The sequence below is a fragment of the Salvelinus alpinus genome, chromosome 19 (genome assembly GCF_045679555.1).
Source record: "Salvelinus alpinus chromosome 19, SLU_Salpinus.1, whole genome shotgun sequence".
In the NCBI taxonomy this organism is placed as follows: domain Eukaryota; kingdom Metazoa; phylum Chordata; class Actinopteri; order Salmoniformes; family Salmonidae; genus Salvelinus; species Salvelinus alpinus.
Window position 1 is genome coordinate 27740044 of NC_092104.1, and position 27895 is coordinate 27767938.

At 43.4% G+C, this 27895-nt stretch overlaps 2 protein-coding genes across 3 annotated transcripts in view; both read left to right on the forward strand.

Moving 5' to 3' along the window:
• The window catches only part of LOC139545908 (calsenilin-like), a 72404-nt gene extending 59603 nt beyond the window's left edge, over window positions 1–12801 (forward strand). The window contains exon 9 of the mRNA XM_071354127.1: window positions 9979–12801. Within this exon, the coding sequence (XP_071210228.1) occupies window positions 9979–10026 (48 nt within the window). The 3' untranslated portion in view covers window positions 10027–12801. The remainder of the gene's footprint in view (window positions 1–9978) is intronic.
• Window positions 12802–13355: 554 nt separating this feature from the next.
• The window catches only part of LOC139545909 (solute carrier family 23 member 2-like), an 81085-nt gene continuing 66545 nt past the window's right edge, over window positions 13356–27895 (forward strand). Inside the window, exon 1 of one of the 2 annotated variants that reach the window (XM_071354128.1) lies at window positions 13356–13762. The gene's annotated coding sequence lies outside the window, so the exon portion shown is untranslated. The remainder of the gene's footprint in view (window positions 13763–27895) is intronic. The other variant, XM_071354129.1, reaches the window with a different exon arrangement.

Genomic DNA, 27895 nt, shown 5'->3' on the forward strand with positions numbered 1-27895 from the left:
GGATCCTGGCTGACTGGCGGCTCTGGCAGATCCTGGCTGATTGGCGGCTCTGGCAGATCCTGGCTGACTGGCGGCTCTGGCAGATCCTGGCTGACTGGCGGCTCTGGCGGATCCTGGCTGACTGGCGGCTCTGGCGGATCCTGGCTGACTGGCGGCTCTGGCGGATCCTGGCTGACTGGCGGCTCTGGCGGATCCTGGCTGACTGGCGGCTCTGGCGGATCCTGGCTGACTGGCGGCTCTGGCGGATCCTGGCTGACTGGCGGCTCTAGCGGCTCCTGACTGACGAACGGCTCTAATGGCTCGGGACAGACGGATGGCTCAGATGGCTCGGGGCAGACGGATGGCTCAGACGGCGCTGGGCAGACGGATGGCTCAGACGGCGCTGGGCAGGCAGGCAGCTCAGTCGGCGCTGGGCAGACGAGCAGTGCAGGCGGCGTTGGGCAGACGGCCGACTCTGACCTGCTGAGGCGCACAGTAGGCCTGGTGCGTTTTGCCGGAACTGGTGGTACCGGGCTGAGGGCACGCACCTCAAGGCTAGTGCGGGGAGCAGGAACAGGGCATACAGGGCTCTGGAGACGCACAGGAGGCTTATTGCGTGGTGCCGGAACTGGAGGCACTGGGCTGGAGACACGCACCACAGGGAGAGTGCGTGGAGGAGGAACAGGGCTCTGGAGACGCACTGGAAGCCTGGTGCGTGGTGTGGGCACTGGTGGTACTGGGCTGGGGCGGGAAGGTGGCGCCGGATATACCGGACCGTGCAGGCGTACTGGCTCCCTTGAGCACCGAGCCTGCCCAACCTTACCTGGTTGAATGCTCCCCGTAGCCCGACCAGTGCGGGGAGGTGGAATAACCCGCACTGGGCTGTGTTGGCGAACCGGGGACACCATGCGTAAGGCTGGTGCCATGTACAGCCGGCCCGAGGAGACGCACTGGTGGCCAGATGCGTTGGGCCGGCTTCATGGCACCTGGCTCAATGCTCAATCTAGCCCGGCCGAGTGCGGGGAGGTGGAATATACCCGCACCGGGCTCAGCACACATACAGGAGACACCGTGCGCTCTTCCGCATAACACGGTGTCTGCCCGTACTCCCGCTCTCCACGGTAAGTACATGGGAAGTTGGCGCAGGTCTCCTACCTGCCTTCGCCACACTCCCTTTTAGCCTCCCCCCAAGAAATTTTTGGGATTTCTCTTCGGGTTTCCAGCCTCGCTTACGTGCTGCCTCTTCATACCACCGCTCCTGGGCTTTAGCTGCCTCCATCTCTTCACGAGAGCGGCGATATTCTCCAATGTGAGCCCAGTGTCCTTTTCCCTCCAGAATTTCCTCCCATGTCCAGGAGTCCTGTGTAGTGGGCCGCTGCTGCTGCTGCTGCCCGTAGCCACGCTGCTTGGTCCGAGTTTGGTGGGTGGTTCTGTAACGGCAGTCTAAGTCGTCCTCCTCCTCAGACGAGGAGAGGCGAGAAGGATCGGAGGACCAATGTGCAGCGTGGTAAGTTTCCATAATTTAATGACATGAAAACTAGACAAGAATACAAAACAACAAAAGTACTAACCGTCATAGTCCCGTGTGGCACAAACACTGACACAGGAGACAACCACCCACAAAATCCCAACACAAAACAAGCCACCTATATATGATTCTCAATCAGGGACAACGATTGACAGCTGCCTCTGATTGAGAACCATATTAGGCTGAACACAGAAACAGACAAACTAGACACACAACATAGAATGCCCACCCAGCTCACGTCCTGACCAACACTAAAACAAGCAAAACACATAAGAACTATGGTCAGGACGTGACACCAATTGAGAATCTGTGGTATGACTTAAAGATTGCTGTACACCAGCGGAACCCATCCAACTTGAAGAAGCTGGAGCAGTTTTGCCTTGAAGAATGGTCAAAAATCCCAGTGGCTAGATGTGCCAAGCTTATAGAGACATACCCCAAGAGACTTGCAGCTGTAATTGCTGCAAAAAAAGTGTCTCTACAAAGTATTGACTTTGGGGGGGTGAATAGTTATACACACTCAAGTTTTCAATTTTTTTGTCTTGTTTGTTGTTTGTTTCACAATAAAAAAATATGCTGCATCTTCAAAGTGGTAGGCATGTTGTGTAAATCAAATGATACAAACCCCCCAAAAATCTATTTTAATTCCAGGTTGAAAGGCAACAAAATAGGGAAAATGCCATGGGATTGAATACTTTCGCAAGCCACTGTAGTTCTCATTCTCCATCACTTCAAATGTAATACAATTACTCTTGTACATATGTAAATAACTGTAAATAATGTCTTTAGATACATCTTAATGAATTAACTGTAAACATGAACTCTGTAACCCATGAAAGTTACAACAGATCTGGTTACTAAAACAGCTGTATCATTTGATTTCTAGAAGATATTTCTGTTCCGATTTCAGATTTGAATAGCAGAGAAGCAGACTAAGATTTCGCATGCTCTAAGTTTTTGTCTAACTTGTTGAAAAATTGTCAAAGTAGCTGATTTTTGTCAAAGGTTGTTTACTGTGAATAGAATGTTGGAAGTCTGTGAGTTTTTAACAATGGGACCTTTAGAATGTTGAAGAAATCGCATTAAAGTGGATGAGATTTTGGGGGGGGAGGGCAAAAAGCTTAATAGTTTGTAAGTATTAATGTTATCAAAAAGTTGACTAGTCTACATGTTTTAAAGTTCAATGGCGTTTCTAGCTTAAACGGTGTATGAAAAATAGTATTTCAAAGAATAATAATTGTACAATATTTTACAATATTTAAAGTATATTTAGAATATTTAATGTGGGACTTTTGCTGTCTAAAGTCTCATTAATACAATATTCTACAAACTCCCAGATAAATTTGTTTTACTTTCTAAATTGACTTAAATTTAAATGGAATTGACCCCAACCCTGTTATTTTCTAAATGTGAGATTGTTTTGATAGGATGTCACAAGGGTCAGACTGGGACCCTGGAGAACCATGTTAACAAGAGAAAGCAGTAGGGGTGGCACGAGTTTTTCTTGTCATCTCTGTGGAAGGACCATCAGAGGGCAGGCTGGTCCCACGGATAGTAGCCCAGCCTGGCATGTGAGTCAAGGTGATCAGATGCAATTAAGCACAGCTGATAGTACTAATGACCTATTCTCTTTCCCCTACAAGAGAAAGGAGGGAACCAGCAGTGAGCGGAGCTGGAGAAAGAAAAGAGTGTTTGCTTCTCCAAAGGAGAGGACATACCTTTCGGAAGGAAGAAGAAGAGGACAAATTACCTCTTGGGAATGGCCACCACGGATCCGGACCACACCCCGAAGAGGGTTCCCCACGAACGGATCGTTAAGGTGGTGACACACCCGGGATTTATGTTATAGTTTAAAGATACTCATCTTGTGTTCCTTGTTCTTGTAAAGAAAAATATTTGTGTTTTCCTTGGTTGATCATCCTTGATTGTGTTGGAGTTTTTGAGAAGAAAAAAATACCTCAATAGAGAACTTTGTTCAATTAAGAAAACCTGCTCCTGACTTTTATTCCACCTTTCCGCTTTAGAGCAACCTCAAAGTACTTGGTCCATTGGTGGAGAATGCGGGAATTATGTGGACGAGTGACACAAGGATAAGTGAGGAAAACGAAAATCTACCTGTAGACACAGAGGAACCATTCAAGAAGGATGGATAACGCTCTACTACAACAGTTGATCACAGCACTGGAGACAACCATAGAACTCATGCAACAACAGCTGAGCCGGCGAGAAGAACCGAGAGTGAAGCCGAGTGAAGCCGCTATTTTACCTCGTCTCTCAAAGGAAGATGATATTGAGGCTTTCATCATGACGTTCGAATGGACGGCCACCTTGGAAGAGTGGCCCCCACAGAATGGGTGAGTGCGTTAGCTCCTCTTTTGACCGGGATAGCCTAGGAAGCCTACTATGACCTGGACCCCCACAAAGCTGCTGACTATGTGCGACTAAAAACCGAGATTCTGTCCCGGTACCAGCTGACCGCCCGAGATAGATCCGTAAAGTTCCATCAATGGACCTATATGGCCGACCAACCCGTCCGTGCCCAGATATTCGCACTCCTACGCCTAACGAAACAATGGCTGGAGCCCGGAAAGGGAGTAGGACATGTCATAGAAACGCTCATAGTGGACTAGATTTTGAGGGAATTACCCAGGGCCTTAGAAAGGGTCGTGGGGCAAGCAAACCCATAGCCCTACCCTAACCCTGTGGAAACGTACCGATCAACATGGGAGTTGTGAAAAGGAGGACCGGAAGGACTCTGCCAAGCCTGTTTAACCCCGGCACGTCCTCCACCAAAACGACCGAATCCGCTCAGGGCCTGGGAGAAGTCATCACCCACACAACAGGGTCGGTGCTATAAATGCCAGTCTCCGGACCATTACGCCCCACAATGTCCCAGAAAGGACAAGTCCATGGCCACCAAGTCATTGCTGCCCGTCCCCATGCATCCCGGGCAGAGAGGGCAGGATCACCTCTGTTGGTTAGCAGAAATATCCCCAGCCCCAGAGATTCCGGTTTGAATAGAAGGACGAGACGTGGTAGCCATTCTCGACTCTGGAAGTATGGTTACGTTCGTGGAGGAGCAGATGGTGACCACAGCAACACTGCTACCAGACAAAATAGCTGTGTCCTGTATCCATGGAGACACTCACTATTACCCCACCGTGAGTCTGTCCATTCTCACCCCGAAAGGAAGGTCAGGGTGGGGAAAGTATCCCAGCTGAAGGTGCCATTATTGATCGGGAGAGACTGTCCCCTATATAAGGAGCTTCGGCAGATGACGTTATGCACCGGACAAAGGGGATCAGGTCTCTCTATCACACGCCAAGAGCAGGGCCACCACAGGGGGGCAGGGAAGCAGAGAAAGAAAAAAAACAAGTCCAAGCCTGAGGTAGTAGCCCTACAAGGAAACGTAGCCCCGCTTCGTCCTCTGGAGCAGAGGAAGAATACAGACCCAACGCCTCCGACAGCTATTCCAGGAAACCTCCGATGAAGACACCTGCGAAGGGTTATATACAACGGAGGAAGGAAGGAGCAACCAGAGGCTAAGGGCTATATTTGAAGCCCCATCAGAGGAGGGAACATGGAAGAGATCCTCCTCGGGCACCCCGACGGGGATGGGGAACAACCACCCCACCCCTCTACCGAGGTCTACCTACCCCAAGAATTTTAGGGACAGTTTAGCACCTCACAGCATAGAGACCCAGATCTGCGGGATGTCATGAGGAAATGTTGACGGATCAGGTGAGCCCTCTCTTCCCTACTATGCAATCAGGCAGGGTCTCTTGTATTGGGTTGTGCAACGAAGGGGGGGGAAACAGGAATTACTAATGGTGCCTAGACCATACAGGGATACTGTCCTACAGCTAGCCCATTCCCACATCCTAGGAGGACACCTGGCACAGGACAAAACGATCAACAGAATCATGCAGAGGTTCTATTGGCCCCGTGTCACCCTAGATGTGGCCAGGTATTGTAGGACGTGTGATCAATGTCAGCGTACGGCCATACAGCCACACCTGCGCAGTCCTTTGATTCCTCTCCCCATTATAGAGACCCCCTTCGAACGCATAGCTATGGACCTCGTGGGACCCCTCCCGAAATCCGCCAGAGGATACGAGTACATCCTGGTTGTCGTAGATTACGCTACTAAGTTCCCAGAGGCCATACCCCTTCGCAACATGTCGTCAAAGGGAATCGCCAAGGAATTGTTCATGATATTCTCCCGGGTGGGCCTTCCCAAGACGATCCTAACCGACCAGGGAACCCCGTTCATGTCCCGATTGATGAAGGACTTGTGTCGGTTATACCAGGTTCAACAGATACGCACAAGCATATTCCACCCGCAGACAGACAGTTTGTGCGAACGCCTGAACAAAACAATTAAAAGCATGTTGAGAAGAGTGGTGTCCAGAGATGGGAATAACTGGGACATGCTTCTGCCCCACTTAATGTTTGCCCTGCGAGAAGTACCCCAGGCGTCCACTGGGTTCTCCCCCTTCGAATTGCTCTACGGCCGGCCATGTCGAGGGATCATCGACTTAGTCAAGGAGACCTGGGATGCACAACCATGCCCATTCCGGTCGACGATAGAACATGTTACCATGATGAGGTAGTCTGTTAGCCTGCCTGTCGGCAGTCTGGCCCATTGTAAAGGAACATATGGAGAAGGCGCAACAGACTCAAGGCCGAGCCTACGATAAGTCAGCAACACCCAGGGAGTTCACCATGGGAGAGAAAGTGCTGGTACTCATGCCCACGGCCGAACACCGCTTGCTGGCGCAGTGGAGGGGGCCCTACGAGGTAACAGAAAGGGTCTCATCGGTCAATTACCTCATCAAGCAACCTGACAGGAGGAAGGTCAAACTCTATCATATCAACCTGCTGAAGTACCATGGAAGAGAGGAGGGTGTGGCTTTGATGGCCGTGGAGGACAAGGAAAAAGAGGAGGCCCTGCTACAGGTGCGCCGTGGCCGAACTCTCCTGCCGAAGCAGTCTAGACAGCTAGACAAGCTGATTATGCAATTTGGCAGGGTATTCTCTCCCTTCCCAGGACAAACAGATGTCCTGGTTCACCATATCCACACGGAACCCGGCAAGAAGGTGCATATCCGGCCTTACAGGATTCCTGAGGCCCGCCGAGTCATCGCTAAGAACGAGGTAAGGGAGATGCTGAGGATGAGGGTGATCGAGCCATCTACAAGTGAGTGGTCCAGTCCCATAGTCCTGGTCCCCAAACCTGACGGTAGTATGAGGCTCTGCAACGACTTTAGAGGTGTAAACGCCATCTCTACTTTTGACGCGTATCCCATGCCCCGCGTGGATGAACTCTTGGAGCGTTTAGGAAAGGCCAAGTTCATCACCACCCTGGATTTGACGAAAGGATATTGGCAAGTGCCGGTGGCTCCAGAGGACCGCCCAAAGACTGCCTTCACCACACCGGGAGGGGCTTTTTCAGTATGTGAGAATGCCCTTCGGACTGCATGGTGCTGCGGCAACTTTCCAACGCCTCATGGATGCCATTCTACAACCCCATCAAGAGTACGCAGCGGCGTACGTAGACGATGTGGTCATTCACAGCGAGGACTGGGATAGCCACCTCCTGCGTCTGCGGGCATTGCTCGTGAGCCTGGAGGCTAGAGGGCTGACGGAAAATCCAAACAAATGCTGCCTGGGTCTGTCCGAAGCTGAATACCTGGGATACACCGTGGGGAACGGAAAAATACGCCCACAGGCAGTAAAGACCAGGGCAATTCGGAACTGGCCTCGGGCCCCAGACGAAGCGGGACATCCGAGCCTTCTTGGGGATAACGGGATATTATCTCATCTCTGGATATGCAACCATTGCCACCCCCCTCACAAACCTAATCAAGAAAAACCTGCCAAACCGTGTAGCGTGGAAAGACAAGACGGAAGACGCCTTCCAGTTGCTAAAAGATAGCCTGTGCTCTGATCACGTCCTGCAGGCTCCTGATTTCTCCCAAGAGTTCATTGTGCTGGTAGACGCCTCAGATACGGGGCTCGGGCCGTCCTAGCTCAGGGTGAAGGCGAAGCAGAGAGGCCTATTCTTTTCATAAGTAGGAAGCTCAGTGATTGGGAACAGAGATATGCTACCGTAGAGAAAGAGGCCCTAGCCATTAAGTGGGCCCTCGCTTATCTCCGGTACTACCTACTCGAGCGTAGGTTTGCCCTCGTTACCGACCATGCTCCCCTCACGTGGATGGCCGGTAAGAGAAACAATAACAACAGAATAGTCAGATGGTTTCTTGCTTTACAACCATTCTCTTTCCATGTTATCCACAGGGCCGGATCGAGGAATGGGAATGCGGACGCGCTGTCCCAACGCGACCAAGACGGCGCGTCTGGCGCCCGGCCCTCCGGTCCGGTCCTAAGGCGGAGGTATGTGGAAGGACCACCAGAGGGCAGGCTGGTCCCACGGATAGTAGCCCAGCCTGGCATGTGAGTCAAGGTGATCAGAGGCAATTAAGCACAGCTGACGGTACTAATGACATATTCTCTTTCCCCTACAAGAGAGAGGAGGGAACCGGCAGTGAGGGGAGCTGGAGAAAGAAAAGAGTGTTTGCTTCTCCAAAGGAGAGGACATGCCTTTCAGAAGGAAGAAGAAGTGGACAAACTACATCTTGGGAATGGCCACCACGGATCCGGACCACCACCCGAAGAGGGTTCTCCACGAACGGACCGTTAAGGCGGTGACACACCTGTGATTTATGTTATAGTGTAAAGATACTCACCTTGTGTTCCTTGGTCTTGTAAAGAAGATTTGTGTTTTCCTTGGTTGATCATCCTTGATTGTGTTGGAGTGTTTGAGAAGAAAAAAATACCTCAATAGAGAACTTTGTTCAATTAAGAAAACCTGCTCCTGACTCTTTTATTCCAACTTTCTGCTTTAGAGCAACCTCAAAGTACTTGGTCCGCTCACATCTATCTCTCTGGGAACCCAGAAGGGAATCAAATCAGGTCTTATTTATATAGCACATCTCTTGCAGAGGATGCATTTCAAAGTGGAACATTTCGCGACGCACAATAGCTGCAGCACACACTAAGTGAATTGCACCTATGTTGTTATCTAGCTCACACGTTTCAGCTAGTACAGTACCAATGTCTTCATCATAATCAGTAGAGGTAAGAAAATATATGGCTAAACACTGGTCGCCTTTTGCTGTGAATAAATTAACGCTCCCTTTATTTTCAATGCATTCTTCTGATAGGTGGGTAAATGCTTGCAAAAAATAAAACAGGTGTGTAAATGGTGTTTGTGGGTTTACCCTCCACTACACCACTGATCAGAACATCCCCTCCCTTATTTTTTATCAATCTGAATCTTGATTCAGGAGTTAACAACACACAGCTGACAGGAACAACTCCTGGGTCACACAATTTAACCCAGGGGTCATACTGTAAGCAATGACTTGACCCAGGAGTTTGACTGTCAGTCGTGTGCTGTTTACTCCTGTTGGTAATGCCAAGCTACTCTTTCCTGGATGTGTTCATTTTATTAAACCTCTAATTTGTAAGATGAGTGCCATGACCCCCAGGGGCAATATGTGTGATGTCACGATATCTAAATATTTTCAGGACACGTAAATCTCTCTCTGCAATATGTGGTGCTTTTATCACAAAATGAACAATCATTCTGGAAATTTCAGCTTAGCCGCCCTATTATATGTGACGATATCCAAGGGATGCACCCAGGGGGGCTGTAGGTAGCCCAGCAGCTAAGGAGTTGGACCTGTAGCCGAAAGGTCACCAGTTGGAGAACTGTTTTATTTTTTATTGTCACATACACCAGGAGCTGGAATAAAGGGGGAACTGATCTGGTAACTGTTCAGTTCCTGACAAGTCCCTTCCGTTGGGCCCTTGAGCAACATGCTCTCCATCCCGGAGTGCTGCACTACGTGTGTGTGTGCTAGCTGGGAGAGTTGAGTAGTAAGCGCAGAAGACACATTTCTGTTGTTCTCTGTAACATGGACAATAAAGTTGTATTATATGGCTCCTGGTCTGGAGCTAATGTCAAGTTAGGCCTACAGTGTGTTCTCTATCAAGATAAGCCCAAAACATGTGCTCTTAGGTTAACACTTAGGAGGTTGGGTACTGTGGCTGTGAACATACCCATTTGTGTTGTACAATGGATAAATAAGAAATATTTCAGTGTTACAGATCATTTTTAGTTATGTAATGAAAAGGAACTTTTATTTTGAAAATTCCTTATGAATGATATTGAATAATGTGTTATGAAGGTTATGAATCATACTGCAATACTCATGAAGGTGTTATGACTGGTTTCATAAAGGTGTTGTGAATGTCTTATGAATAACCCCTCCAAGTAAAGTGTTATGTAGATGTCAGTGGGAGATTTGCTGAATGTTTTAGTTCATAGACTAATAATCCAAGTGAACAAAAAAACTGCCTCATGACTTTCGCTCAATGTTCTGTCCTGTATGTTTCTGTTTCAGGATGAGAACATAATGAACTCCATGCAGCTTTTTGAGAACGTGCTCTAGACCCCAGCAGAACGTTCCACGCCATTCCCCCAACATCCGATCCTGTACTTCTGTCTATATACAATTTCTGTTCAATCCCAAGACACACACACACACACACACACACACACACACACACACACACACACACACACACACACACACACACACACACACACACACACACACACACACACACACACACACACACACACACACACACACACACACTACATCGAGTGCAGTATGTATAGGATTAGCTAATCCACAGATATGTACATGTGTAGAAACTACTTTACTGCTGCACTAGTCTCAACCAGCCACTGCTTCAGGACTAAAGAGAACACTAGAGAAAGAGAAGAGCGCCACTGGGAACTCTGCTACTTTAAAGATTCTCAGCATCCCAAAGAAAAATGTAAGAAGGACCAAACTGCTCAACACTGCTGATCCTATGAGCTTCTAGTACTCTGCCGCCTCATTGGACCCAAAAGACAAATTACCAATCAAATGATGGAGAGAGATGTGTGAGAGTGGAAATGGAGGAGAAAAACTCATCACGATGTTGCTGGCCTCCAGATAAGGATGCTGTAGCTATAACACACAGTGTCTTGGCACTTACACATTCTGTACACACACACACACACTATCTGTCTGCACTTACACATGTGGTACACACACACACACAATCTCCCACACTCACAAATGCTGTACAAACACATGCACGCACACACACACCCTTCCCACCCAGCAGAGGCTTGCCAGGAAAGGATATCTGTGGACACACTGACACACTTCTCTGAAGAGTGTTTGAGAGAGTTGATGTAGCGTACAGAAAGCTGGACTGATCCCAAGCAGGGGCACCGGCACCAAACACCACAGAGACACTAAAAAGAAAAGAACTGAAGCATGTTTGTCAGATGTGATGTGTGATTTGCTTGCACTAAGACTTGTTCATATTGTACAATATGCACCAGAAGAGAATGTATTGATTGTAAATGTAGATAGTCACTGTAGATCACTAAAGAAAAACTCAGTATGTATGTAGATATGTATAGACAGTAATATATAATAATAGCGTCCTAAAGCCAGGTGTCAAGCTCTCACCTGTACTCCACTATGGGTAACAGGTGTTAAAGTTAAGGCCATACAAAATCTGTGTGGATGTTTTCTTAACACTTACAGAACACTAATTGATATAATTGTAGCCTAACATGTTTAATATAAGTATTATTGGATCATTTGATCCTACAGTTATCTTGTTAATTCCAAGTCCGTTCTGGAGTGTAGAGGTACTCCTACGGTCGGTGGGTTCTACCCCTACTGGTTGCGTCTGGTCATAGTTCTAAGTGACACAGGGAGGGTCGCTGGTTCTGCTCTGTCACCAACGGACCCGCGAGTCAGAATAAGCTTTAGATGTACAGTATGTCAGTGCCACCTTATAATATGTGTAATAATAATAAGACAGATATACTAAGATCTATATGTGTTGTAAACTAAAGCCATCCTCAGAGGAATACAGAGTATACAGCTAGGGCTTGATCCCTCTTCTTAATCCCTCATCAGAGTTTTTGCTTTGTTAATGACCCAAATGGCACCCTAATCCCTTTCAAAAGTAGTGCACTATAAAGGGAATAGGGTGCCATGGCCCTGGTCAAATGTAGTGCACTATAAAGGGAATAGGGTGCCATTTGGGACATCTATGATGTCATCATCTGAGGTATGAGCACTGGCCACTAGTGATGACATCACTATACTTACCTATCCTAAACCCTGATAAGGTATGTGTTTGTTGTTGTTGTTGTACTACATATATACATACAGTAGTGAATATGGGAACAGTGTTCCTGTGGCATAAAGTATCATTACATTTTCTCATTGATACCAGGGACAATTCTGAGACAGCAAAACTATACCATAACTATACCATAATCCTGATATGGTAATACCACCATTTATATCTGTAACATGTTGACAGCTCAGACTGCAGAAAACACAGCCCCATACCCAGCCCCAATTCACACACCCATACCCCATCCATCATACCCCCATACTTAAGCCCTAAATATAGCCCCTATCCCAAGGCCCTATACTGTACCCAGTGGACCTGTTCTAGGAAATCACATGTTGTCTCAGAAGTAGAGTGTTTTAACAGAGGTTTTCTCCATCTCTCCCATAACAACATAGCTCGTGTGACCTAGCCTAGAACAGATTAGTTATGTTCGTGTGTGTGGCATGAATGAATGAAACCGACTAGAGACCAGACCATGGAACTAAAGCATACACAGACAGCATGGCCTGGCCTAGAGCGCTCTCTCTCTCTTCTCACTCACACACACACATAAAGTCATGCAGTATAGAGAAATTGAACTATTAGGAAACTGTGGTTATTGCCCCAGTCCACATTTCAACAGTAGGAGGATTGCACAATATTACAGTGCTTCTGATGTCCACAATACAATCTGGAGACATAGTTTTTTAGCAGGCCTACATTAAAGCAGTATTGTGTTTCTCCCCCCTCTTGGTCTTGTTTTGGGTGTTTCACTTTTGGTTGACCTATTTGGCCAACCTGGACCCATGTTAAGACGTAACATAGTAAACTTAAATCCGGGACACTCCAATTACTATGATATGTTACATGTCGTATGGTATGTATTAATTTGTGGAATTCCATCATCTATTTCATGATATGTTACAAATTGCAATCTGAAATGTATAGGCTACAAATTGCAAGACAGATCACTCTGGAGTCAATGTTAACATAATGTGCAATTTATCCTATTAAACACCAAAAATGTCTCATCTTAGGCAGGTCTCATGCTGAAAAAGAAAGGAAATTCTTGCCTACTTCACCCACCTATATTTTATTTTGCAAAAAAAGAGTGTGTAGTTCCAGTAGTTAGCGACACCACTACATGGTAAAAAGATATGAACTAGTCAAAACACTACCAAGATTTTATTTTATTCAACTACCACCAAGCTACAGCAAAATGTAATTAAACTAGGCCTACTAGTTGAACTACATGTAGTTAACTAATCCCAATCACCGCTATTTGGGCAGCATGCTCATGATTGTGGCGCATGCATCCTGAAGCATGGTGCCATTGCTATTAGGGATCCTTGGGACGTCCACAGCGAATAGGTAAATTAAGTAATGTTGCTGCGATACGGCTAGAAGACCACTAGATGGCAATATAGAACGTCGCAAATATACACAGACCAAGGGAGAAAGAGGAAGACGCCATTTTTTTCATAACAATGACAGCAGAGATGAGCTTAGCGAAACGGAGAGTGCCGAGAAAGCGAGAGAGAAGGGAGGAAAGAAGGAGGAGAATGAGTAGACTAGGTTTATAGAATCAGCGTCCCCTATGAACACACCGAATGACAGTCCGGCATGCATCACAGGTACGAACGCCTCCGATTGGTTGAAGCACGGTTCTGAAGGAGGAGACAGAGGAAGGACTTCAAGGGCCTGAGCATGCGCTATTGTGTCTCCAGTCAAGCCCGTACATATGTAAGACGAAATCCTTCTGTAGTTATAGACATTGCTGTCTGACTTCCACTGTCGTGGTAGACTACAAGAATAGGTATTTTCTACTAAGAACTGGACCTACACACATCTAGAGCTCCGTTCGGTTTCATTTTAAGGTTATTTTCGGGTTTAGCTTTGGCTGTAGCCTTTCCAACCCTAACCTCACCGACACGGGGACTCTAACCCTGACGGGAATCGAGTCCTGTCTGTTCTCCTTCCTCAGGGCAGGTGAGTCTTTACCCGGGGAACCGGCTGTTTACTGCTCACTAGGTTATTAAACCGTATTTGCATCATTCTCGTGATTAGGTATAAGACGCGTTAGCTAGTGTGGCACAGGATTTCCCAAACTCGGTCCTGCCCCCCCCCGGGTGCACGTTTTGGCATAGCACTACACAGCTGATTCAAATAACCAACTTATCAAGCGTTGCTTATTTGAAACAGCTGTATAGTGCTAGGGCAAAACCCAAAATGTGCCCCAGGACCGAGTTTGGGAAACCCTGGCGTAGTATACAAAGGGAGACCATCCGAGAATGGACCAATAGGAAACGCGTAAGGAGCATGTCTATAGCGATGCATGCGCCTAATCAGACGGCCTCGTCATTTAATGATAAGAGATACGCAGTGGAAAAGTAGGACGACTTGCTTTCTATTTATTAGCCTAGACTCTATTTGACCTAGATAGTTTGTCTATGTATTGATATGTTGGCTAATTTTTTTTATTGATGTAGTTCTGTTGAGCTGTTGTCTATTAATGTCATGTTTTGTGTGGACCCCAGGAAGAGTAACGTTAGGTGCAGCTTTCGCAACAGCTAATGGGGATCCTAATAAAATACCTATGACTTCTCTCCCTTTCCTTCATCTTATAACAAGTGTGTGAGGCAGGAGGAGGCTCAACTGATTAAAACGCACTGTTTTGCAATGGTATACAGTGGCCTCAACAGCACCCTCTATGGGCAAAGGGATACCTAGTCAGTTGCACAACTGAATGTATTCAACTAAAATGTGTCTTCCGCATTTAACCCAACACCTCTGAATCAGAGAAGTGCAGGGGGCTGCCTTAATCGAAGTCCGGGAAGCAGTTGTTGGGGTTTAACTGCCTTGCTCAAGGGCAGAATTTTTCCTCCTTGCCAGGTCTGGGATTTGAATCAGCGCTCTTAACGGCTAGGCTACCAGGCTACCTGCCGGAATGGGAGTGGTTCCCATACTGGGAAGGGGAACTTTTAAGGAACTCAGTCCGGCTTTCAATTTACTCCTGAAAGTTGTAATAGTTGAATGTACAAGGTGCAATTTCGTTAATTGGGTAGTGCATCAGCAGTTTTCCTCTTGTCATGTCAGTCATTGCAGATCTTAGAGAGCTATTTATAACTTATCAGAAATCTCCAGATCAACAAGCCCATGTCAGCAAAAACAATTTGGCTAGTTTTTTTTGCCCATTGATTTTGTTGTAATGTTTGTCATTTAAATATCACATGAACACACAAGACATGGCAAAATTTGTAGAATAGCAGGAAATTAGCTTTAAAATGGCATAACAAAAAGTATCCATCCCATGCAGTGGTGATTTTAGCATGTAAATCTTGGTGGGGCAAACTGAATATATATATTTTTGATGCATGCAAGCAAAGCCACAAAACAATATATTAATTGCACTATAACAGTGACAAACGGTGCCCACAAACTGTTAAGGTCTACATCATGTGTTCCCAACAGCAGAGCTTTCTTTTCAGCACCATGGAGTGAATCCTTACCACTGCTACACCTGGCTCTCAGCGGAGCCTTGTCTGGCAGCAAAACAGTTCATTCAGCCTCATTTACTGTCTTTAAAAAAACATAGCTGATATGGCAGACTTGCCTAAACATATGTGGTTTCTACTGACAATTAAGATGTACAAACTATGGCATAAGGGGACGACAAGCACTTAAGAGGCCATACTTAATTTGTATTAGACTAGTGATGCACCGATATGACATTTTTGGCCGATATCTTTCCTTGCCCAAAAAAACGATACCGATAACTGATATTTAAAATTTTAGCGGCCTTTTTAAACATTCTAGTACAGTTAACTATTTAACACACACACATGGACGCAGGGGTCTAAGGCACTGCATCTCAGTGCAAGATGTGTCACTACAGTCCCTGGTTCGAATCCAGGCTGTATCACATCCAGCTGTGATTGGGAGTCCCATAGGGCTGCGCACAATTGGTCCAGCGTCGTCCAGGGTAGGCCGTCATTGTGATTAAAAATGTGTTCTTAACTAGCTTGCCTAGTTAAATAAAAGTTACAGACACACACCACACTGACCAAAAAGTTATTTTGTCATTTACGTATGTCCCCATTACCAGTTAAACATAGTCAAAACCTATTCCTTAAAACAAAAATGTTCAACCAGGTAAGCTAGTCATTTACAACTGCGACCTGGCCAAGATAAAGCAAAGCAGTGTGACACAAACAACAACAGAGTTACACATGGAATAAACAAGCGTACAGTCAATAACACAATAGAAAAAAAGAAAGTCTATATACTGTGTGTGCAAATGGCGTGAGGAGGTAGGCAATAAATAGGCCATAGTAGCGAAGTAATTACAATTTAGCAGATTAACACTGGAGTGATAAATGAGCAGATGCTGATGTGCAAGTAGAGATACTGGTGTGCAAAAGAGCAGAAAAGTACATTAAAAACAATATGGGGATGAGGTAGGTAGATTGGGTGGGCTATTTACAGATGGACTATGTACAACTGCAGCGATCATTTAGCTGCTCAGATAGCTGATGTTTAAAGTTAGTGAGGGAAAAATAAGTCTCCAGCTTCAGCGACTTTTGCAATTCGTTCCAGTCTCTGGCAGCAGAGAACTGGAAGGAAAGGTGGCCAAAGGAGCTGTTGGCTTTGGGGATGACCAGTGAGATATACCTGCTGGAGCGCGTGCTACAGGTGGGTGTTATCGTCACCAGTGAGCTGAGATAAGGCGGAGCTTTACCTAGCATAGACTTATAGATGACCTGGAGCCAGTGGGTCTGGCGACGAATATGTAGCAAGGGCCAGCCGACCTAGAGCATACAGGTCGCAGTGGTGGGTAGTATAAGGGGCTTTGGTAACAAAACGGATGGCACTGTGATAGACTGCATCCAGTTTGCTGAGTAGAGTATTAGAAGCTATTTTGTAGATGACATTGCCAAAGTCAAGAATCGGTAGGATAGTCAGTTTTACTAGAGTAAGTTTGGCGGCGTGAGTGAAGGAGGCTTTGTTGCTAAATAGAAAGCCGATTCTAGATTTGATTTTGGATTGGAGATGTTTAATATGAGTCGAAGGACAGTTTGCAGTCTAGCCAGACACCTAGGTAGTTGTCCACATATTCTAGGTCAGAACCGTCCAGGGTAGTTATGCTAGTCGGGCGGGCGGGTGCCGGCAGCGAACGGTTGAAGAGCATGCATTTGGTTTTACTAGCGTTTAAGAGCAGTTGGAGGCCACGGAAGGAATGTTGTATGGCATTGAAGCTCGTTTGGAGGTTTGTTAACACAGTGTCCAAAGAAGGGCCAGATGTATACAGAATGGTGTCGTCTGCGTAGAGGTGGATCAGGGAATTACCCGCAGCAAGAGCGACATCATTGATATATACAGAGAAAAGAGTCAGCCCGAGAATTGAACCCTGTGGTACCCCATAGACTGCCAGAGGCTCAGACCAAAACAAGCCATACAGATACCTGCCATGTTGTGGAGTCAACAGACGTCAGAAATAGCATTATAAATATTCACTTACCTTTCATGATCTTCATCGGAATGCACTCCCAGGAATCCCAGTTCCACAATACATTTTTTGTTTTGTTCGATAAAGTCCACCATTTATGTCCAAATACCTCCTTTTTGTTCGCGTCTAGTTCACAAATCCAAATTCACACGGCGCAGGCACTTAGTTCAGACGACAGTGCCATTACAGTTCGTAGAAACATGTCAAACGATGTATAGAATCAGTCTTTAGGATGTTTATCATAAATCTTCAATAATATTCCAACCGGACAATTCCTTTTGTCTTTAGAAAGGAAAAGGAACGCAGCTAACTCTCACGGTCACACGCCTGACTGAGCTCATGGCATTCTGCCAGACACCTGACTCAAACAGCTCTTATTCACTCCCCCTTTACAATAGAAGCCTGAAACAAGATTCTAAAGACTGTTGACATCTAGTGGAAGCCTTAGGAAGTGCCATCGGACCAAATTTTACACTGTATATTGGATAGGCAAAGACTTGAATACCTACAAACCTCAATGTCCCACTTCCTGGTTTGATTTTTTTTCTCGGGTTTTTGCCTGTCATATGAGTTCTGTTATATTCACAGACATCATTCAAAAAGTTTTAGAAACTTCAGAGTGTTTTCTATCCAATACTAATAATAATATGCATATATTAGTAACTGGGACTGAGGAGCAGGCCGTTTACTCTATTAGACATAAGTAATGGACATTATCGAACAAAACAACGATTTATTGTGGAACTAGGATTCCTGGGAGTGCATTCTGATGAAGGTCATCAAAGGTAAGGGAATATTTATGATGTAATTTCGTATTTCTGTTGACTCCAACATGGCGGAGAAATGTTGTTATTTTTGAGCGCCGTCTCAGATTATTGCATGGTGTGCTTTTTACGTAAAGTTTTTTTGAAATCTGACACAGCGGTTGCATTAAGAACAAGTGTATCTTTAATTCTATGTAAAACATTTATCTTTCATCAAAGTTTATGATGAGTATTTCTGTTATTTGACATGGCTCTCTGCAATTTCTCCGGATATTTTGGAGGCATTTCTGAACATGGCGCCACTGTAAACCGAGATTTGTGGATATAAATATGCACATTATCGAACAAAACATAAATGTATTGTGTAACATGATGTCCTATGAGTGTCATCTGATGAAGATCATCAAAGGTTAGTGATTAATTTTATCTCTTTCGGCTTTTTGTGACTACTATCTTTTGCTGGGAAAATGGCTGTGTTTTTCTGTGGCTATGTACTGAGCTAACATAATCGTTTGGTGTGCTTTCGCTGTAAATCCGTTTTGAAATCAGACATGTTGGCTGGATTCACAACATGTGTAGCTTTAATTTGGTGTCTTTCATGTGTGATTTCATGAAAGATTGATTTTTATAGTAATATATTTGAATTTGGCGCGCTACATTTTTTTCTGGCTTTTGGCCAAGTGGGACGCTACCGTCCCACATATCCCAGAGAAGTTAATGTTGAATTTGCAATTTCCAACTTGTTGTGTAATGTTTATGACCGATGAGCACCGATACGTTTTATCTTCAAATGACACGGATGGAAAAGGATTTGCCAGTAGATTGCCGACTTAATGCGTGATGATGACTGCTTGTCTAGTTTGCTAGCTAAGATTTTGAAAGTAAGATGTTGACATGATCAGTCCAATCAAAGCTACGATAGATATAACGTGATTTGATGTCATTTTATCTGTGGCCATGACCTTGAGCCTTCTTGGATGGGCACTTCTAATGTAAGTCTATGGCAGCTTGAATTTTCGAGCGCTACTCATAGATTTTGCGGTGACTTAGTCCCCATGAGTGACAGAACATTGAGCCAATCACAGTGCAACTAGAGAACATTACCAACCCCTACGCTCCGTATTTTCTACTGTCTGCCCCACCACCACAGAAAGCAGGCTGAGCTAGGCTGAACACCTGCACTTTGGAGCTGCCTTACTCAAGAAAACAGAAAAGAGACCATGTTTGTATGCGGCTTTTTTATATTGTTTGCAAACTGATTTGTGACACGTATTAAGGCCAAAATAACATGCAAAACTGCCCTGAATGACGCATTGCCACTGATCCATGGCAAAATGTATAGAATTGCAGGAAAAAAGTTTTAAACCTGCAAAATGTTCTCTCTGCCAACAAAAGGGTTAAGAACAGTTTGTCACGAACAGTGCTTGTGCCCATAGAAATAAACGTGGCATGCGCAGGGTGTTCCCCGATATTAGAAGGGTGGCCTGTGTGAAAGTTTGGGAACCCCTGCTCTAGGGTAGCACCATGGTGTAACCAGAGGACAGCTATTTTCCATCCTCTGGGTAAATTGACTTAAGTACAAAACCTAGGAGGCCCATGGTGGTTCTCACCCCCTTCCATAGACTTACACAGTAGTTATCATGACTTCCGGAGGACGTCCTCCAACCTATCAGATCTAGAATCAGTCACTGGTTGTATTTGATTTAACACTTTATTAAAAATTATGGATTTCAGGGCTTGAACTTAACGCTTGTCCTCTTGTCTGGGATAAGTACAAAAATAAATAATAATATTTTTTTTATTAAATAGTCGGACAAGAATAATATAGATTTAAATTGTCCGAATGGACAAGTAAAGAAAGTCACACACAAATCATTAAACAATTATTCAGATCAGAATTGGATAATATTAAAATCTATTCATGTGAACCAAAAAAGCCTACATGTCAAAGTGTAGGTGATATGCATGTTGGCTAGTTTTATGTCCAAACCAATGCTGAGCGACTTAATTACATAACTACAGGCTAAACGCCAGTCATGTTTGACAAATGTAATGAAGGATAGTTAACATTAACATCTAAATGCTTGATTTCTTTGTTGTCAACATACAGGTCGACTCGAGGCACGGTTCGTTCAGATCAAATTTACACAAGAACAGAAAGTGTAGGACCATGCCTGTTGCGCACCGCACATCACACACCTTCAGTCTGAGCAGAGTCCGTCAGCATTTTGTAACTATTTAACCATAAATGGAATTGTTTATAACCTAGACATTTGTCATTTTATGAAGCATGTCTTACCTTGTGTCAAAGTAGCCTAGCTGAAATACGACCATAAAAATGTTGAGGGAATTATTTTATAAACACTTAATATGCCATTGAAACCAGAATTTTTATTTTATGGACTATAAAAGCCAAAGGCATAATCCTAGTTATATTAGTTAAATATCCCATGCGTCTGTAGATCTCCCTCTTTCTTAATTTCTAAGAGATATTGTAATCTGTCATATGAAACCGCTCGCTTGTGCGGTGCTCTTTTGAGAACTGTGTTTTCCCACTAATTGCATTTTGGAACATATGCGCATTGTTGAGCTTATAATACGAAGTAATAGACTGCTGCTCCACTTGGGAGGCCCAAGACACTGCGTCGCTGTGCTAGAGACGTCACTACAGACCTGGGTTCGATCCCAGGCAGTATCACAACCGGCCTTGATCGGGAGTCCCATAGGGCGGTGCACTATTGGCCCAGTGTTGTCCGGGTTAGGGGAGGGTTTGGCCGGGGGGGGGCTTTACTTGGCTCATCGCGCTCTATCTGAATGGTGTTTCCTCCGACACATTGGTGCGGCTGGCTTCCGGGTTAAGTGGGTGGCTGTTAAGAAGCGCTGTTTGGTGGGTCATGTTTCAGAGGATGCATGACTCAACCTTTGCCGCCCGTTGGGGAGTTGCAGCGATGAGACAAGATCGAAAAGGGGGTTAAAATACAACAATTAAAAATGAATTAATACAACTTTATTGATATTTTTAAGCAAAATGGTCTTTTGATCTTTTGCATCAGCCTCATTTGATTTTTTAAAAATATTTATGTGCAGTGGTTATATGAATTTTGGATCTGTCATCCCAGAGTCTGTTTTGAACCGTAAATATATATTTTTTTTATTGTCCCGGGGATGACTGGATGCCCCCTTTTATTTTGAGCCCAGGAGAGAATTATTTTATAAAGGCATATAAAGTATTTATTTGGTTGTAATTGTAATGTTGGAGTATTTTATTGGCCACCAAGGCTGCGTTTACACAGGCAGCCGAATTCTAATATTTATTTCACTAATTTGTCTTTTGACCAATCAGATGTGAAAAGATCTGATGTGATTGTACAAAATACCAATTACTGGGAAAAATATTTGAATTGGGCTGCCTGTGTAAACGCAAACCAAGGGTGGCCAACCATTAACTGGCTACCCAGACTCCAATTGACTTGGCTTTTGGACAAGTAAAATATCTGTCCTACGTGGCACAAAAAAAAGTTTGTCAAGCCCTGGATTTCAGCAAACAAAGGCAGGCAACAACAGAGGACAAACATGGTAAGGGTTTAAGATGTTTTATTTTTTTGTATCGAGACACAGTGACTTGAAGGAATTTGAGGTTCATAAAAAAAAAGCTCTAGTCTGCGCTGCTTGACTATAAGCAGGTAGGACTATTAATCTATCCATCAGTCACGATATAGGGATCGCATCTGATCTTAAGGACAAGCTTATTACTCCCTGTATGGTTGTCCTGGAAACATTGCTTGGAGGAGCAGGTTTGTATGTGTGCATGTGTCTGTGAGCCCACAAGAGGAAGGAATATTTCTTTGGGGGTCCTCAGCAGTAATGTTCATAGCCTATAATCTCTGGTGCGTTCTACACAATGACAGGATGCAGCAAAACCCTTGGTTTGTAGGCTAGGCTACACAAATTAGGCTATGTGATTTATCTAGCCTTCATTAGTTTCATAATTCACACTGTTTTTTTACAGAGAAGCGTGAATGTCAGCGATCATGTACCAAGTCGTGTTTTGTGCGTTATCTACAGAGCATTGAGAAAGTATTCAGACCCCTTCCCTTTCCCACTTTTTTTTTTTTAGGTGACAGCCTTATTCTAAAGTGGATTAAATACATTTTGTCCTCATCACCCTACACACAATACCTCATAATGATAAAGCAAAAACAGGTTTTTAGAAATCTATGCAAATGTTTAAAAAAATAAAGTATTCGGACCCTTTGCTATGAGACTCAATTGAGCTCAGGTGCATCCTGTTTCCATTGATCATCCTTGGGATGTTTCTACAACTTGATTGGAGTCCACCTGTGGTAAATTCAATTGATTTGGAAAGGCACACACCTGTATACTAGAGGTCGACCGATTAATCGGCATGGCCGATTTCAAGTTTTCATAACAATCGGTAATCGGCCTTTTTAAATGCAGATTATGGCCGATTTACATAGCAATCCACGAGGAAACTGCGTGGCAGGCTGACCACCTGTTATACGAGTGCAGCGTCAAAAGGAGCCACGGTAAGTTGCTAGCTAGCATTAAACTTATCTTTATAAAAAAACAATCAATCTTCACATAATCACTAGTTAACTACACATGGTTTATGATATTACTAGGTTAACTTCTAATTGGTCCCAATCCCGGATCCGGGAGCACCCCCCACAGTAAAAAAGCTGACTAGCATAGCCTAGCATAGCGTCACAAGTAAATACTAGCATCTAAATATCATTAAATCATAAGTCCAAGACACCAGATGAAAGATACACATCTTGTGAATCCAGCCATCATTTCTGATTTTTAAAATGTTTTACAGGGAAGACACAATATGTAAATCTATTAGCTAACCACGATAGCAAAAGACAATTTTTTTTCCCTGCATAGGTAGCTATCACAATTTCGACCAAATAAAGATATATATAGCCACTAACCAAGAAACAACTTCATCAGATGACAGTCTGATAACATATTTATTGTATAGCATATGTTTTTTTAGAAAAATGTGCATATTTCAGGTATAAATCACAGTTCTACATTGCAGCTGCAATCTGAAATAGTGCCGAAGCAGCCAGAATAATTACAGAGACCAACGTCAAATACCGAAATACTCATCATAAAACATTTCTGAAAAATACACAGCGTACAGCAAATGAAAGACCAACATCTTGTGAATCCAGCCAATATGTCAGATTTTTTAAGTGTTTTACAGCGAAAACACAATTTAGCATTATATTAGCTTACCACAATAGCCGGAAACACAAGCCGTTTACCAGTAGCAAAGGTTAGCGATCGTAACAATCCAGCAAAAGATATATAATTTGACTAACCTTGATATACTTCATCAGATGACAGTCCTGTAACATCATATTACACAATGCATATAGGTTTTGTTCGAAAATGTGCATATTTAGCAGCACAAATCGTGGTTATACAATGTGCCTGAAATGTTGCTACTAATCAATCTGGCCGGCGCCATCTTGGAGAGACACCTAATCTAATCGTAAACTTGACTAAAAAATACAGGTTGGACAGCAAATAAAAGACACATTAGTTCTTAATGCAACCGCTGTGTTAGATTTTTAAAATTAACGTTACTCGACATTCAGCTTGCGTTACAGCGAGACCATACCTAAATCAATGGCGAACTAATAATTTTACATCTTTCCACAGATATTTTTATTTTTATTTTTTTATTTATCCGTTATTTTACCAGGTAAGTTGACTGAGAACACGTTCTCATTTGCAGCAACGACCTGGGGAATAGTTACAGGGGAGAGGAGGGGGATGAATGAGCCAATTGTAAACTGGGGATTATTAGGTGACCGTGATGGTTGAGGGCCAGATTGGGAATTTAGCCAGGACACCGGGGTTAACACCCCTACTCTTACGATAAGTGCCATGGGATCTTTAATGACCTCAGAGAGTCAGGACACCCGTTTAACGTCCCATCCGAAAGACGGATATACGGATATACGAATTAACATCATAAATAGCTCTTACTTTTGGATGATCTTCCATCAGAATCTTGGGCAAGTGGTCCTTTGTCCAGAACAATCGTCTTTTGGTTGAAAGATGTCCTCTACTCCTGTAGAAATTAGCTGCTAACGCCGATGTACCGGAGAGGTGCCCAACTCGTGATAACGCCTGACAAAGAAACCCCAGAAAATCGCTATAAACTGCTATAAGTCGGTTTAAATTAACTACCTTATGAAGTTTTTAAGACAAAAAACAAATTAAATCAGAGCCGGAGATAAAGAACTGCTAAACCGAAAGCTTTTGAAGACGCCATACCGGTTTCCCTCCTGCGTCAGGCGCCTCGTCGAAAAGGTCGGTACTTCCGTTCCAAGAGGTTTTATACTCCCCCAGATGGTGCTATCCGCTCCATTCAAAGTCTCACCGCTTACTGACATCTAGGGGAAGGCGTATGCAGTGCATGTAGCCCCATAGCTTATAAGGGAATTTATAAACCGACCCTGGAACAGAGACCTCAATTTCAGAAATCTCACTTCTTGACAGGAAGTGAGCTGCAGAATGAGTTCTGTTTCACTCAGAGAAATAATTCAAACGGTTTTAGAAACTAGAGTGTTTTCTATCCAATAGTAATAATAATATGCATATTGTACGAGCAAGAATTGAGTACGAGGCAGTTTAATCTGGGAACGAAAAATCTTCAAAGTGTAAACAGCACCCCCTATTGAGAAAAGGTTAACTAGCTTGTCCTGCTTTGCATATAATCAATGCGGCGCCTGTTAATTTATAATCGAATCACAGCCTACTTCAACTTTGCCAAACGTGGTGATTTAATAAAAGCGCATTCACGAAAAAAGCGCATTCGTTGCACAAATGTACCTAACCATAAACATCAATGCCTTTCTTAAAATCAATACACGGAAGTATATATTTTTTAACCTGCATATTTAGTTAACATTGCCTGCTAACATGCATTTATTTATTTTAACTAGGGAAATTGTGTCACTTCTCTTGCGTTCAGAGCAAGCAGAGTCAGGGTATATGCAACAGTTTGGGCCGCCTGGCTCGTAGCGAACTGTGTTTCTTCCTAACAAAGACCGTAATTAATTTGCCAGAATTTTACATAATTATGACATAACATTGAAGGTTGTGCAATGTAACAGCGATATTTAAACTTAGGGTTGCCACCCATTTGACAAAATATGGTATGGTTCCGTATTTCACTGAAAGAATAAACGTTTTGTTTTCGAAATGATAGTTTCTGGATTTGACCATATTAATGACCTGTGGCTTGTATTTCTTTGTTTATTATAATTAAGTCTATAATTTGATAGAGCAGTCTGACTGAGTGGTGGTAGGCAGCAGCAGGCTTGTAAGCATTCATTCAAACAGCATAAAGTGCGTTTGCGAGCAGCTCTTAGCAATGCTTGAAGCACAGCGCTGTTTATGACTTCAAGCCTATCAACTCCCGAGATTAGGCTGGCAATACTAAAGTGCCTATAAGAACATCCAATAGTTAAAGGTATATGAAATACAAATGGTATAGAGAGAAATAGTTGACGTGTCATAATTCCTATAACTACAACCTAAAACTTCTCAACTGGGAATATTGAACCACCAGCTTTCATATGTTCTGAGCAAGGAACTTAAACGTTAGCTTTTTAACATGGCACATATTGTACTTTTACTTTCTTCTCCAACACTGTTTTTGCATTATTTAATTAACCTTTTGTCAATAGGGGGAGCTGTTAGCATTATTTTTTTTTTTACATTTCCAAATTAAACTGCCTCGTACTCAATTCTTGATCGTACAATATGCATATTATTGTTATTATTGGATAGAAAACAGTCTATAGTTTCTATAGGAGTTGAAATTTTGTCTCTGAGTGGTACAGAACAATTTTTACAGCACTTTTCATGACAGGGTTCAGATTTCAGAAATTTTTACCTCTGATCTGGGGTCTGTTTATAAGGCCACAGTGAATGCTATGAAGAAACCGACACTACCTACGTCTTCCTCTGGGTGTCTGTACGTCATCACGTTTTCAATGAACTCGATGGGACGTTCACAGCCATTATAAATGACAAAAATGTACAGAGACCCCTCTTTCTCAACGTGCGCCTCAAGCGTGAAGGCCATCGGACCTGTCTCGTTCCAAATCGTTTTCTAACCAGCTATATTTCTCCGGTCATGTTTTCAGTCGTTATAGTTGTTAAAAACATCATAATGTAGTTAATTTGAAACGTTTTATAGCAATTTATATCCGTTTAGTGCGATTCTGAGGAATTTATTTGTCGTGCACTTTCTAGCTTTGGGAACGTTTCGCGGTCTCGGTCGTTGTTAGTGGACATTTCGAAGGACAGAGGACATCTATCGACCAAAAGACGTTTATAACATAGAAAGGATACATTGCCCAAGAATATGATGGAAGATCAGCTCAAAGTAAGCAATATTTAATATGATAAACCGTGTTTCTGTCGAAATATTTTAAACGCATTTTTCGCCATTTTGTTTTGTATAGCTTCACTTGGCCAACCCTGTATTGAAAAGTAAGGATAATTTTAAAAATGTAAATCAGCGGTTGCATTAAGAACTAATTTGTCTTTCGATTCCTGTCAACCCTGTATTTTTTAGTCAAGTATATGATTAGCTTTTAATTAAACTAGATCACTCTGATAGATGACGTCAGACATATTGAGGCTTGATTTCCTAGTATTTTCATTGTGTAACCACGGTTTTGTATGGCTAAATATGCACCTTTTCGAACAAACTGTATATGTATGTTGTAAAATGATGTTACAGGAGTGTCATCGGAAGAATTCTGAGAAGGTTAGTGAAAAAATTAATATCTTTTGGCGGTGATTACGTTATAGCGCTCTTTGGCTGGAATCGATGCTCTGGTAACGTTTTCACATGTAGTATGCTAACTTATCGATTTATTGTGTTTTCGCTGTAAAACGCTTAGAAAATCTGAAATATTGTCTGGAATCACAAGATCTGGGTCTTTCCATTGCTATGCTTTGTCTATTCTTATGAAATGTTTTATGATGAGTAAATTGGTCATACACGTTGCTCTATCTAGTAATTCTAGTGGATTTGTGATGGTCGGTGCAATTGTAAACTGTGATTTCTACCTGAAATATGCACTTTTTTCTAACAAAAACTATCCTATACCATGAATATGTTATCAGACTGTCATCTGATGGTTTTTTTTATAGGTTATTGGCTATCAATATCTTAGTTGAGCCGAATTGGTGATAGCACCTGAAGGAGTAAGAAACTGATGGAGTTAGAATAGTGGTGTATTTTGCTAACGTGTTTAGCTAATAGATTTACATATTTTGTCTTCCCTGTAAAACATTTTAAAAATCTGAAATGGTGGCTTTATTCACAAGATCTGTATCTTTCATCTGGTGTCTTGGACTTGTGATTTAATGATATTTAGATGCTACTATCTACTTCTGAAGCTATGCTATCTATGCTAATCAGTGTGTGGGGGGTGGGGGGTGCTCCCGGATCCGGGTTTCTGAGGCAGTAAAAGTTAAACCAAATTGAACATGTTTATTTATTTGAGACTAAATAGATTTTATGTATTACATTAAGTTAAAATAAGGGTTAATTGTTCATTCAGTTGTTGTAGCTGTCATTATTGCAACAACAAATATATATATACAGTGGGGAGAACAAGTATTTGATACACTGCCGATTTTGCAGGTTTTCCAACTTACAAAGCATGTAGAGGTCTGTAATTTTTATCATAGGTACACTTCAACTGTGAGAGACGGAATCTAAAACAAAAATCCCAAAAATCACATTGTATGATTTTTAAGTAATTAATTTGCATTTTATTGCATGAC